This window comes from Myxine glutinosa, chromosome 1 (genome assembly GCF_964187855.1).
Source record: "Myxine glutinosa chromosome 1, kmMyxGlut1.1, whole genome shotgun sequence".
In the NCBI taxonomy this organism is placed as follows: domain Eukaryota; kingdom Metazoa; phylum Chordata; class Myxini; order Myxiniformes; family Myxinidae; genus Myxine; species Myxine glutinosa.
This window is the reverse complement of record NC_136261.1, coordinates 126,236,145-126,249,670: the sequence shown is the minus strand read 5'-3', so window position 1 is coordinate 126,249,670 and position 13,526 is coordinate 126,236,145. Positions and strand designations below refer to the sequence as shown.

The 13,526-nt window shown below is 44.9% G+C and overlaps 1 protein-coding gene across 3 annotated transcripts in view; it reads right to left on the bottom strand.

Annotated features, from left to right (window-relative positions):
- Positions 1 to 919: 919 nt before the first annotated feature.
- Positions 920 to 13,526, bottom strand: part of LOC137428089 (SWI/SNF-related matrix-associated actin-dependent regulator of chromatin subfamily A member 4) — a 155,443-nt gene continuing 142,836 nt past the window's right edge. For 2 of the 3 annotated variants that reach the window (XM_078776859.1, XM_078776863.1), the window contains exon 35: positions 11,344 to 11,481. In XM_078776859.1, coding sequence (XP_078632985.1) covers positions 11,379 to 11,481 — 103 coding nt within the window. In that variant the 3' untranslated portion in view covers positions 11,344 to 11,378. Of the gene's footprint in view, positions 2,661 to 11,343; positions 11,482 to 13,526 lie in introns of those variants that run through there. The other variant, XM_068118032.2, reaches the window with a different exon arrangement.

Below are 13,526 nucleotides of genomic sequence, written 5' to 3'. Positions count from 1 at the left end.
TTTATGGTTCATATACACTTATTCAACATATCTAGCACACTTGCAGGTACTTTTCAGACGTAGACCGCGGAATTCGAAAACTAAGCAGAATTAGTGGACTCGGCCCATGGTCTATTTGCTGGCTAGGATGGTTTCCTCAGCAAACGTTTCATACAACTGAGATGGAGCAGGAGATAGATCTGGAATATAAAATTATCTGCAGCCACGTGGGATGTGCTTCTTCGACACTGCAGGCACTATGTTTACAAACAGGTCGTGGTTTTCAGGGATTGGTTCAAGCCTTTCCACTTCCGAATACTGACAATCCTTGAATCCCCTCCACTTTGCTCTCTTGAACTTGAATCTGTGGCAGGAGACTCTCTGGGATGCAATTACAGAGTTAATCTGGATTTCAAAGGAACAATGTTGTGAATGACAGATAGGGTCCATGGCAGCTTTGCTGCACAGACAGCAAACGCAGAGCCCAGATTAGACAGCCTTTTCCCACATTTTCCCCACATACATAGTCGAGGCTCGTGGAAGAGCTAGTACACTGAACGGATCAGGACTTAACAGGATGCACAAGGAAGAGTAGAGAGCATGCAAAATGAACAGTAGAAAGAGAGGGGGTAAACACCAACAGCAGAGTTGAAGGCCAAGACAAAGGGGAGACCTGGACAAACAATGGGTGCGGGGAGGAATGGGGTGTGGGGGGGGGGCAGGAGAGGATTACCCTGAGGGTCCTGATAGGATGGTGCAGAGGTAGCTCAACGTTTAAACGAGCTACTTCTACACATCCTATCAGGACCCCAATTTGATAAAGCATGACAAGTCTAACAATAAATTGAACACGAGTAATCATGGAGAAAATGGTGACATTGATCGATAGGTGAAGAAGGTGAAGAAGGAAAAGTCGATTTTAAGAAGTTTCTGCAGCAGGTAATGAAAATTTCACTTTATTTCATTCACGGCAATAGAAACGTCTGCGCGAGTGACACAAGGAACATAGGATCGTAGCAGCCACAGCTTGTAACAGTCAGATCTTGACTGAGGTAATGCAGAGGTGAACCATATTGCTCCAAAAGAAAAGTAGGGAACAGAGAGAGATAGGGAGAGAGATAGGGAGAGAGAGGAGAGGAGAGGAGAGGAGAGGAGAGGAGAGAGGAGAGAGGCGAGAGGCGAGAGGAGAGAGAGGAGAGAGGAGAGAGATAGGGAGAGAGAGAGAGAGAGAGAGAGAGAGAGAGAGAGAGAGAGAGAGGCGAGAGAGAGAGAGGCGAGAGGCGAGAGGCGAGAGGCGAGAGAGAGAGAGAGAGAGAGAGAGAGAGATAGAGAGAGAGAGAGAGAGAGCGAGAGAGAGAGAGAGAGAGAGAGAGGAGGAGGAGAGAGAGAAGGAGAGAAGAGAGAAGGAGAGAAGAGAGAAGGAGAGAGGAGGGAGGAGAGAGGAGAGAGGAGAGAGGAGAGAGAGACAGAGAGAGAGAGAGAGAGAGAGAGAGAGAGAAGGAGAGGAGAGAGAGAAGGAGAGAAGAGAGAAGGAGAGAGGAGGGAGGAGAGAGGAGAGAGAGAGACAGAGAGACAGAGACAGAGAGACAGAGAGACAGAGAGAGAGAGAGAGAGAGAGAGAGAGAGAGAGAGAGAGAGAGAGAGAGAGAGAAGAGAGAGAGAGAGAGAGAGAGAGAGAGAAAACAAAACACTACAAAAAATTCCAAAAGTCTTCGCTTCTACAAAATGCCATACAATCCGCATAAGACAATAGCTATCAAAATACACTGTGGGCACCCAATCCCCCCCTCCCCTTTGAATGCTGTGTCAAGTAGAGACAGAATAATCCAGGCAAATTTCATTTTTACAATGCCATTAGTGAAATGTGTAGTGGTTATGGGGTGGTGTACGAGCTCATGCTTGTTTACAAATGGACTGAAATGGATCTGTTACCATGGGAAGTGTCTGCTCACCATCTCTTTCATTGCCATGTCATACAATGTAATTTCCCTGGCTTGCGGAATGTTGATTTGTGGGTGTTGGATCGGCGTTGGGATGTGATAAACGGACGAGACAGCGTGGGAGACATAATATATATCACGATCAAAAAGGGATATCAAGGTGTGCTCGGTTGTGAGGGCCAGTTCGGGTAAGGAAATTACTGTGTGCCTCCGCAGGTAATTGTGTGGTTAAGGAGGGGTGTGTTTGCATGACGGATGGACAGCCGAGGGCTGGCACAGGAGGTGAGAAGGTGAGAGTTCAAGCCAGAAAGAAAAACAGGTGGGCGAGATATGTGGAAGGATGAGCCAACCTGCTTATGGCACGAGCTCAAAACGACTGAGAAATTCCTTAGGTTTTTCTCAAAATGTTTCGTTATCTAGATGTTTCAGACTGCCCACTTGAGAAGGCATTCACACTTTTGGGAGAAGGTTTGGGAGGTAGAGGGGCCTGGGTTGCAGGACGAGAACCCAGCCACTCCTTTCAGGCGCATCCGGCAATGCTTTGGTGTCAAAGTAGCCACAGGGGTGGCCGGCAAGGAAAAGCAGGGCTTGCTGGGAGCCACCACAAGGCAAGGATAAGGATTGGACTTTGGGGAGTAGAAGATATTACAGTGGTGAATGCCAGATTATGGACAGTGAGGCCTGCAGTCAGTGCCTCATCTGAGAAAATCAGTCCTCTGTACTGCTTGCTTCTGACTGGACCTACAAGAGAAAGGAAAACAGCAAAGTAAACAAAATAATTATTAAAAAAATAAAATAAAATAAAAATAAACCCCAGACAATAATGGGGGATCAATGAACAATGGCATCATTCATCACAAGAGTTTGTATATCTCCATGTCCAAGTTTGCTGAACTTCAATACAGTAGCTCATAATCTCACTTCACTTCCTTTATTAGGCTGTCACACTGACCTCTACTTTTAAACAAGGCCATCAATCCCATCAACTGACGGGGGATCCCTGTAATGATACTGCTGGTCTATAAATTACAAAACAACGAAAGTGGATGGGGGAAGAGGAAGAATGAGTGGGGTGTTAAATGAGAAAAACAAGCTGAAAACATAATGTCTCCGGTCACCTTTGGAGGCGGAGGCATAAAAATTCCAAAAGGATAACAAAGGGGCGGGAGCAGAAAGCGAAGCAAGGAAAGGATGTGTGGAAAGAGGGGAGAGAAAAGCAAAAGGAGATAGGAAGTAGAGGAGGGGAGAAGCACATTTGAGGAGGATGGTGAAAAAGAATGCTGTTTTCACATCTATATGATAAAATGAAGATGATCAAGAGAGTGCCATATCGTGGACAAATTGCTAAACACAAAAGAAGATTCCAATACAATGCTATTAAAATGCAAGAGCCCACAAAATAATGGCACAATAATGCAACTGCAATCAAAAGGTTGTAATCATAACGGAGCAAACGTGGATAACACCAAAACTCCAAAATTGACACATGGCAGGAATTGCGCCATCTTTGGTGGTAGCTGGTACTACAAATAACCTTCCTTTATCTTTACTAGGGCATGCCCGTACGTGGGTGCAATGCCCGTACGTGGGTACGTGGGTGCGAGTACGGTGACAATCCCCCCCCCTCTATTTACATGAAATGGTTTGGTCCATGAAATGGTTTGGTCCATTCGCAACGCCAAAGCGAACGGCGAACGGCTTGCGAGTACGGTGACAATCCCCCCCCTCTATTTACATGAAATGGTTTGGTCCATTCGCAACGACCACAGAACGAACCCCCCCCCCCTCTATTTACATGAAATGGTTTGGTCCATTCGCAACGCCAAAGCGAACGGCGAACGGCTAAATCGCCATAGCTCGGTAACTACTTGTCCGATTAATATGAAACCTTGAAAAGGCACATCCTCGGGTCCCCAGCAATATACCTGGCAAGTTTAAAGTATATCGGACCCGTGGTTGTCGAGAAACAGCGGTCACAAACAAACATACAAACATACAAACACACACACAGAGATTAGTGGAATTATAGATAGATAATATGGAGCACGATATGATCCACCACGCGGTAACCTGGGTTGCCCCGTGATTTTTAATCATTTTACATAATTAATTAATCTATTTTAGGGGGAGTGTAACCCAGGTTCGTGTGATAGGAAAATCCTTTGTGACACTTTGTGACGAAATACATTAAAAAAGTCATTACATGACTCCTGTGCCACAAAGGATTTTCCTATCACACGAACCCGGATTACACTCCCCCTAAAATAGATTAATTAATTATGTAAAATGATTAAAAATCACGGGGCAACCCGGGTTACCGCATGGTGGGTCATATATTGTGATCAAAAAAAATTCTTTCAAAAATGACAAAAATTATAAAGTGCATTTCCAAGACTGTGCGGCAGAACACTGCTTGCTAGTGTGTATAAAGCAATAATGTATTCACCAAGTAATGTCTGACTCCAGCCCTCATCACATAACCTCAGTCCCATTAAGCTTATGGCCTTTACATAAAGACTACACTCTTAAAATGTCTCCATTGAAAAAGACTGAAGTCGTAGCTACAAACAGGCCATGCCGTACCCTATAGCCACGGATGACGGAAAATAAACAAACTTTTGAAATGTAGAGTTGCACCATCCTGCATGAAGCATTGTTACCTGTCATTGTTACTCAGCTCCTATTCCACAAATATCGTCACGAGTCATATTGAAACATGGAAAGTTTCATACTGGGCAAATATGAATGTCTTCGACAAATTATCAGACCGATAGGACGAGAGCTCGACAAGGGATACTAAACCGGTCACATCAAAAAATAAATAAATAGAAGATTCTCTTGATATACTGTGATGTATGGTGCTAATCTGACACCAAACACAAGGCATGAAATAAATAAACAGACCGATAAGTTAGCTCACACTTGCCTCTGTATTAGATTCCGAACCTACTTTGAAATGGCCATGACTCCTGGGCCCATATGCATGGACCGAGACCCACCTCACCGAAACTGAATGCTGCTTGAAGCCACTAGTCGGTACGTACTAGTGAAGTGGATGGAATCCAGAACAAAACAATGGAATCTAAGCTCCTTTTCGGAGATTATTTTTAATCCATGAGTCCCTAAGCTTACAGCTCCAAAGCTATAGCGTAAAAGCAAACAAAATGGCGGCTGGCATGTTTCAGCACTATCAAGAGATATCCCACCCCGTGTACCTTCCTCAGACCCCAATTTTTCCAATGCCAGGAACAAACTTTGGTACAACACAGGTGATTAAGGTTGTGGTCAAGTTTCATCAGAATTGCATATGTAGTTTCTGAGGAGAAAGCAAACACCGATTTTTGGGAGCGACCCCCCCGTAGATCCCCAAAGGGGCAGATTTATTTTTAATGTCGTGAACAAACGTTGGTACATCACGTGTGGTGAAGGTTGTGGTGAAGTTTCATCGAAATAGTGTGTGTAGTTTCAGAGAAGAAAGCAAATATCTATTTTGGGAGGTCAAACCTGGACCCACTTTGACCCCCGGTGGACTCCTTTAGACCTTGATTTTTTTTTTTTTTTTGCCGTGAACAAACTTTAGTCACAACACAACAAATATCATTTGTGCCAAATTTGGTCGCAATCCCATCACCGGTTTCGGAGACGCGCCATCGCATAAGCTCCCATGAACTTCGTTCCAGGTGAGCTAATAAGCGCAGGAAAGATGGGCCAAATGGCCCTCTCATATGTCCAAGTTTCCTTGTATTTCCTTGAAAATTACATATCCAGTCTGATGGCCTGGGTTGCTCCGAGACCTTCTCCAATTGGTGGTTGCTGTGGATTATGATGCAACAGACAGTTTTTAAAACATTGTGGCAGAAACAATATGCATAGACCAATCGGCAGCGAATCGAGCAATCAAACGACTTTGTCGTGCGTTATTATGATGCTTGCCACGATAGATTAGTATGCCATCACAACAGGAAGCTCATGCAGACAAAAGAGGGAAAGAAAGAAAGTGCATCAATTAATGAACAGAATTTGCAAAACAAGCAAATTAAATAACAAAATGATGCGATAGTTTTTACTCTTATTGACAAAGTTCATTTGTTCTTTTGTGAGCTGTTTACAAAGCTGAATAAACCTTTTCAGATTTGTCTGTTGCCATCGATTTCTGTTCACTTTTGTGTCGATTGTTGTTGAGAACATGTGGTCGGACATTGCCGAATAACTTGGGTGCCCTTTTAGTTATGTTGAACTTGTGTGTTTGCATCAGCAAGTTGGGCTTACTCTACCAACTCCCCTGTCCTCACCAACGCCCCTCCCCCATCCTCACCAACTCCCCTCCCCGATCCTCACACCCTCCCCATCCTGACTCACACACCTGCTCGTCATTGTCATGCATGCTCAATTGCCTATTCCAATTCTCACTCTCGCTCAAACTCCTCCAATACCTTCTATAAAAATAAATAAACAAGAAGACGGAGCACGATACTTGCAAAATCCACCCCCCACCCCCATGAAAAAAAATTCCATTGATACAGCTAATGGTCTATTTCATCAAGATTAAAATTGACAATCTTGATCAAAGCTCGGGTCAACAGGAAGAAAAGTGACGATTTTTCAGATGAAAAATGATAATTTTGGAAGGTTGACCTTGAGTTGACCTTTGCCCTTTTGACCTCAAATATAGTTAGATTCCCTATTTAGTGACTCAATGTGCAAATGCTGTTCAATTTTCAAGTCAATCCGATGAAAATTGAGGATTTTAGAAATTTGGCCTATGTTGACCTTTTGGCCTATGTTGACCTAAAAAATACTTGGTGGTTGAATTCAGTGACCAGATATGCAAGTCCTCTTGAAATTTCAAGTCAATTGGATGAAAATTGAGGATTTTAGAATTTGGCCTATGTTGACCTTTTGGCATATGTTGACCTACAATATAATACATGGTTGGATTCAGTGACCAGATATGCAAGTCCTCTTCAAATTTCAAGTCAATCGGATGAAAATTGAGGATTTTAGAAATTTGGCCTATGTTGACCTTTTGGCCTATGTTGACCTTTTGGCCCATGTTCACCTCGAAAATACTTGGTGGTTGAATTCATTGACCAGATATGCAAGTTCTCTTCAAATTTCAAGTCAATCGGATGAAAGTTGAGGATTTTAGAAATTTGGCCTATGTTGACCTTTTGGCCTATGTTGACCTCAAGAATACCTGGTGGTTGAATTCAGTGACCAGATATGCAAGTCCACTTCAAATTTCAAGTCAATCGGATGGAAATTGAGGATTTTAGAAATTTGGCCTATGTTGACCTCAAGAATACTTGGTGGTTGAATTCAGTGATGAGATATGCAAGTTCTCTTCAAATCTCAAGTCAATTAGATGAAAATTGTGGATTTTAGAAATTTGGCCTATGTTGACCTTTTGGCCTAAGTTGACCTAAAATATAATACGTGGTTGAATTCAGTGACCAGATACGCAACTCCTCTTCAAATTTCAAGTCAATTGGATGAAAATTGAGGATTTTAGTAATTTGGCCTATGTTGACCTTTTGGCCTATGTTGACCTCAAATATACTTGGTGGTTGAATTCAGTGACCAGATATGCAAGTCCTCTTCAAATTTCAAGTCAATTGGATGAAAATTGAGGATTTTAGAAATTTGGCCTATGTTGACCTTTTGGCTTATGTTGACCTCAAATGTACTTGGTGGTTGAATTCAGTGACCAGATATGCAAGTCCTCTTCAAATTTCAAGTTAATCAGATGAAAATTGAGGATTTTAGAAATTTGGCCTATGTTGACCTCAAAGATACTTGGTGGTTGAATTCAGTAACCAGATATGCAAGTCCTCTTCAAATTTCAAGTCATTTGGATGAAAATTGAGGATTTTAGAAATTTGGCCTATGTTGACCTTTTGGCCTAAGTTGACCTCAAAAATACTTGGTGGTTAAATTCAGTGAGGAGATATGCAAGTTCTCTTCAAATTTCAAGTCAATTAGATGAAAAGAGGATTTTAGAAATTTGGCCTATGTTGACCTTTTGGCCTATGTTGACCTCAAATATACTTGGTGGTTAAATTCATTGAGGAGATATGCAAGTCCTCTTCAAATTTCAAGTCAATCGGATGAAAATTGAGGATTTTAGAAATTTAGCAAATTTGGTGACCTTTGGCCTATGTTGACCTTTTGACCTATTGACCCCAAAAACGATAGGCTTCTTGCTTTTGACCAACTCTACCATTTGGTGAAGTTTCGTGAAGATCGGTTGAAAATTGTGACCTGTAGGCCGGTGACAAACAAACAGACAGACAGACAGACAGACAGACAGAACCACAAACACAACCGACCAATATACTTGAAAAATCTTCGATTTTGCAAGTAATAAACAAAAAGGTCCCTTGCCTCGAGTTTTGACGGTCCATCTCGTTCGTTGTTGGCCACAAGTTCAACAGGCCTGCTTCCTCATTCACTCCTTGCTCAACCTTATCTATCATCAAGCTTGTCCTTTTCCACCTGACCTCAAAACACACTTCCTTCCTTATTTCTTCTCAAAACGACCACAAATAATAATAAAAGTCATTCATTATTATCATTCATTTTTAGCTCATTCTTTAGTCATTCAGTCACAAAACCATTTCCTTCCTCATGTACCCTTTTACTCCTTCTCCCCTTTCACTTTAAATGCCAATTTTAAAATGTTGCATCTTCCTCCACGCATTTTCACATGTCCTCCCACACTGCATCCTTTCATTACTTTGTTTAATTCCTGAATCTTTCAGAAAACCAATCTGCCATTGCAGCACCATACAACAATGTCTCACTTCATAATCTTAATCAACCTTCCCACCATCCCAATCCTGATGTCGCTGTTCATCTACCAGCCCTTGAAATTCTCAAATGAATCCCATTTTGTAATGAGTGCAAAATCACTTCATTCCCGCCCCCCCCCCCCCTCCCGTATCATCTTCTTCACACCCGTGTCTCCATACACCTGCTCGGGATCCCATCGCCCTCTTCCCCCAGGCCACACCACCTCTCGACTCATCCTCCACGACCCCCCCCCCCCACTTCCCCTACACCGCTTCTCCACCTCACCCCCACACCGCATCCCCCCTCCACTTCTGCCACAGCCCTACTCTAATGTCCTGCCTCACATCCTTTCCGCTTTCCCACACCCACCCCCTTCACCTTACCTCCCTCCATCTGCTTTCCCCACACCCCTACACTTCTACCACACCCCACCCCCTTGCCCCCAACACCTCTCTGCTAACCTCCACACCATACCCCCAACACCCATGCCCATCCCTTTTCCGCTTCCCCACCCCCTCTCGTACCCCACATCCCTCGCCACTCCACCCATGCATCCTTCTCCACACTGCTCCACATTCCCACACACTGCCAACAGTTCCTCAGCCTCTGTTCTTAACTGTATGAACCTCCAACATCCAAGGCCTCCCTCCTCTCCAACATAACAGATCTCTCAATCCAGGACACCACTGCAAAACCTGACATTTTCTGCTTAACAGAATCTTTCCTCCCACATAACATCCTCGATTTTAGCAGGGCTAAAAATGATAGATGCTCTTGCACCTTCGTGCCATTTGATGGTCATAACGAGCAAGGTTGGTGAATTTCTGCTCAACTGTTTATGAGGAGATAGCGTGACGGACGGACGGACGGACGGACGGCGCCCATTACAAGATACCCCTGTTTTTTTTTTCAAAAAGCGTAGGAATAAACATTGTGCAAAAACAGATAACTACAGGCCTATTAGCTTACTTCCAATTATTACAGTATTAGGAAAGTCATGAAATCCATGATTGCAATTGACATCAAATTCTTACTTTTCTGCAATGGCCTTATCTGAGACCTCCAATACCTTTGGAGGCATTGGAGGTCTGGTAAGCCAGCGGCTTACCCTGCACCTATCTCATCCTGATAACCTCTAATTGGCGGAGGCTCTCTAATAAATCCATGCGTACAGGCCCTCGTGTTTTGCAGACAAGGCTGTGCATAAAGGAGTATAGCCTTCTTTGGAGACGTTAAGCTGGCTGTCTAATCTGCTCGTTTCCACTCAATGACATTATAGATCCCATGATACCATCAGAAAAGAAGAAGCCTTTGGAACCTGGCCAAATTGTAACCAAATTATATTGTAATTGTAAATTATATTGTATTGTAATTGTAAATTGTAACCAAATTGTGTGGCTGTAATTTGGCCAAACGTGGCCAAATTCCAAATTCACGTTTCAATTTAGGAGAGGCACTTCATCAGCAACATTCTCACAAAACCAGAAATCATACAAATCAGAAGTGAAGTGATGCAAATGGGGTGAATAAATAAAAAAAAACACCTTTAGAGGCCATTTTTCCCCGCAAAGCGGGGGTTGGCCTTTTTCGGGAACCGTGGTTGTTGTTGTTTTTCGGTCCCCTTTTTGAAGCAATGTTTTACGGCCGGATGCCCTTCCTGACGCCAACCCTTTTTGCCGCCTTTAACGACAAACAGGGAATTACCAGTGAACTGGTACTCAATTAGCCGACCTCGGAAGGATGACAGGCTGAGTCAACCCCCCTGGCGTTAATTCAGCGATCGACCGGGATTCGAACCCAGGATCCTAGGATCCTAAGCCGGCACCCTAGCCGCTAGCCCAACACCAGGGACTCTCTGTCAAGTCAAGAAATGGGGTGAATAAATACAAGGAGAAAATGCTTGAAATGTTTGAAAAATATTTCCCTTTTTCAAAGGTTGTATTATTGAAAAGAATGACGACATGCCAAAATATCAACACAGGTGTGCTGAAGAAAAACCACGATTCAATGCACACAGTGGAGATAGCCTTGCATAATGGGAGGCTGCCAATGCCTGAAAAGCAAGGCCAAATGAGAAAAACAAAAGAATGGAAGCAAAGAGAATGGTTTTGAAACCGGAAAAGATATCAACCTTGGAGGAACTCTCAAGGCTACGATCATACCACCTGATGGCCCTGTAAAGGAGGAAAGGACTGCACTTCTACTGCTCCCATAATCACCGATGCACATTACCACGGACTTGGGGAAGATTCTTGTGTTGTTTGAATGTGGGTATTATCTCAGAACTTGCCAGGTTGTGTATACCTGAAGCCGTGGGAGCCAGAGCAATGTTCCTGGCGAAATGAATGAGCATTAAAAAAAAACAAAAAAAACCTTTAGAGCCCATTTTTCCCTGCAGAGCAGAGGTTGGCCTTTTTGGGGCACCGTGGTCCCCTTTTTGAAGCAATGTTTTATGGCCGGATGCCCTTCCTGCCGCCAACCCTGTTAGTCGCCTCTTGTGACACACAGGAAATTACCAGTGAACTGGTACTCAATTTGCCGACCTCGGAAGGATGACGGGCTGAGTCAACCCCCCTGGCATTAATTCAGCGATTGACCGGGATTCGAACCCAGGATCCTAGGATCCCAAGCCGGCACCCTAACCGCTAAGCCAACACCAGGCTGTCATTATGGTGGAATGAATGAGCATGCCGGCGAGATTTCCATGCAAGAAAGTACAAGATACAAATCGCAGCCTCGTGGTGCCAATGAATGCGTGACACTTTTGTACCTGATAACTGCACATCGGATTTTTATGTGAAAAAAAAAATTTTTTTTTTCACATAAAACGGCTTTTTTGCGCGCAAAAAAATTATTTTGCTATTTTCGGAGAAAAAAAGAATTTCGCCCTTTTTCGGGAAAAATAAAATGCCCTTTTTGGTCGAAAATGTCTGGCAACGCTAAAAAAAATTAGGGAATTTTTCGAAATTTTAAACTGCGATCGAAATTTTTAACTACGATCGAAATTTTAAACTGCGATTGATCTCAAAAACAAAACGTTGCGTCCACTTGCGTGCGTTGCGTCCCCAGCGTGTACAGCAGTGAGGCGGTGTACTACAGTGAGAGAGTGTACACAAAGTGTGAACAAGTCTCCTATCAAGATGAGTGCTGCTCTTCGTGACAAGTGGCTGAAGGAATTCAACGCTGGCGGCGATGGGGCCACCTTCAAGTGCGTGTCGAGTGACACGGCTTTCTGTCGAGCTTGTGAAAAGACTTTCCGGGCGAAGCAGAAGTCTGAGCTGGCCCAACATGTCCGAGGAGACCGCCACAAGAGCAACTTGGCCTTGAAGAAGAAGAGGACGGTCACGCAAGCCACTATGGAGGACTTTGGTGGCGGAAAGAGGCACAAGTGCGACGTCGTGGCTCAGGAGCTGTACCAGGCCATGCTGGCCGCTGGCATCCCATGGTCGAAATTGGAAAACCCTGCCCTCCGGTCGTTCCTGGAGAAGCACATCACTCTCCAGATCCCCGATGAAAGCTGGATTCGAAAGCACTACCTCGACAAGTGCTACGACGAGGCCTTGGCGGGGATCCGTGCCGACCTCGGACAGCAGCCCATCTGGCTGTCCGTCGACGAGACGACCGATTCGGCAGGTCGATATGTGGCCAACATCATCGCGGGACGCTTGTCCAAGGAGGGGTACTTTCGTCCCCACCTCGTCCAGTGCATGTTTCTGGAGAAGACCAACTCCGGGGAGATCGTGCGTGCAGTCAATGACACGCTGCGCTATCTTTGGCCTGATTTCAAGCCGGAGTGCCTCAAGGTCCTCGTCAGCGACGCCGCGGCCTATATGATCAAGGCCGGCCATGCCCTGAAGGAACTCTTCCCGGACTTGCTGCATGTGACTTGCGTTGCCCACGCGCTCCACCGTGTCTGCGAGACAGTCCGAGAAATGTTCAAGGACGTCAACGACCTGATTGCCACGACGAAGAAGGTGTTCGTCAAAGCCCCGTCGCGTGTTGTCTTTTGGAAGGAGCAGCAGCCCAATCTTTCTCTCCCCCCGGAGCCCATTCTGACTCGGTGGGGGACGTGGATCGACGCCGCGGTGTTTTACGCCGAGCACTTCGAGGCCGTCAAGGACATTGTGGACCAGCTGAACGATGACGACGCGATGGCAATCCGGAGTGCCAAGGACCTGTTCGGAAAGGCGGACATCAAGCTCAGTTTGGTCTTCTTAAATGCCCACGTGTCGTTCATCCCGAAGATCCTTAAGCAGCTGGAGGAGGCCGGCATGGAGCTGGCCAAGGCCTTCCAGCTCCTTGATCAGGCCAAGGAGGAGCTCGAAAAGATCCGAGGCTGCCGTAAGGAGATCCTGCTCATCAAGTTCAAGGCGGTGCTGCAGCGCAATCCCGACATTGGTGTGCTGAGGACAGTGGCTTTGATCCTGGATGGAGATCAGCACGGATCTGAGGTCGGTGTGCCGGCTGGAGTCAAGCTTGCTGACATCCCCCTCTTGAGGTACTGCCCCATCGTCAGCGTCGACGTGGAAAGGTCCTTCTCCGTCTACAGAAACGTCCTCACCGAACGCCGACACCGCCTCACCAAGGAGAACATTACCAAGATAATGATTTCAAACACCTACTTTAACCGTTCCTAAAAGGGCCTTGTCAATTTCTTCTAGTCCTCTACTTATCAAACAATGCGGTTGCAATAAAGGTACCTGAACCTCATTTTTTACCTGTTTACTAGCCCAGAGTGCTTAATGTTGTGCAGGAAAAAGCTTACCATTTTTTGTTCTTTTTTTGACTGATTTCTGAAAAACTTGGTAATAATAA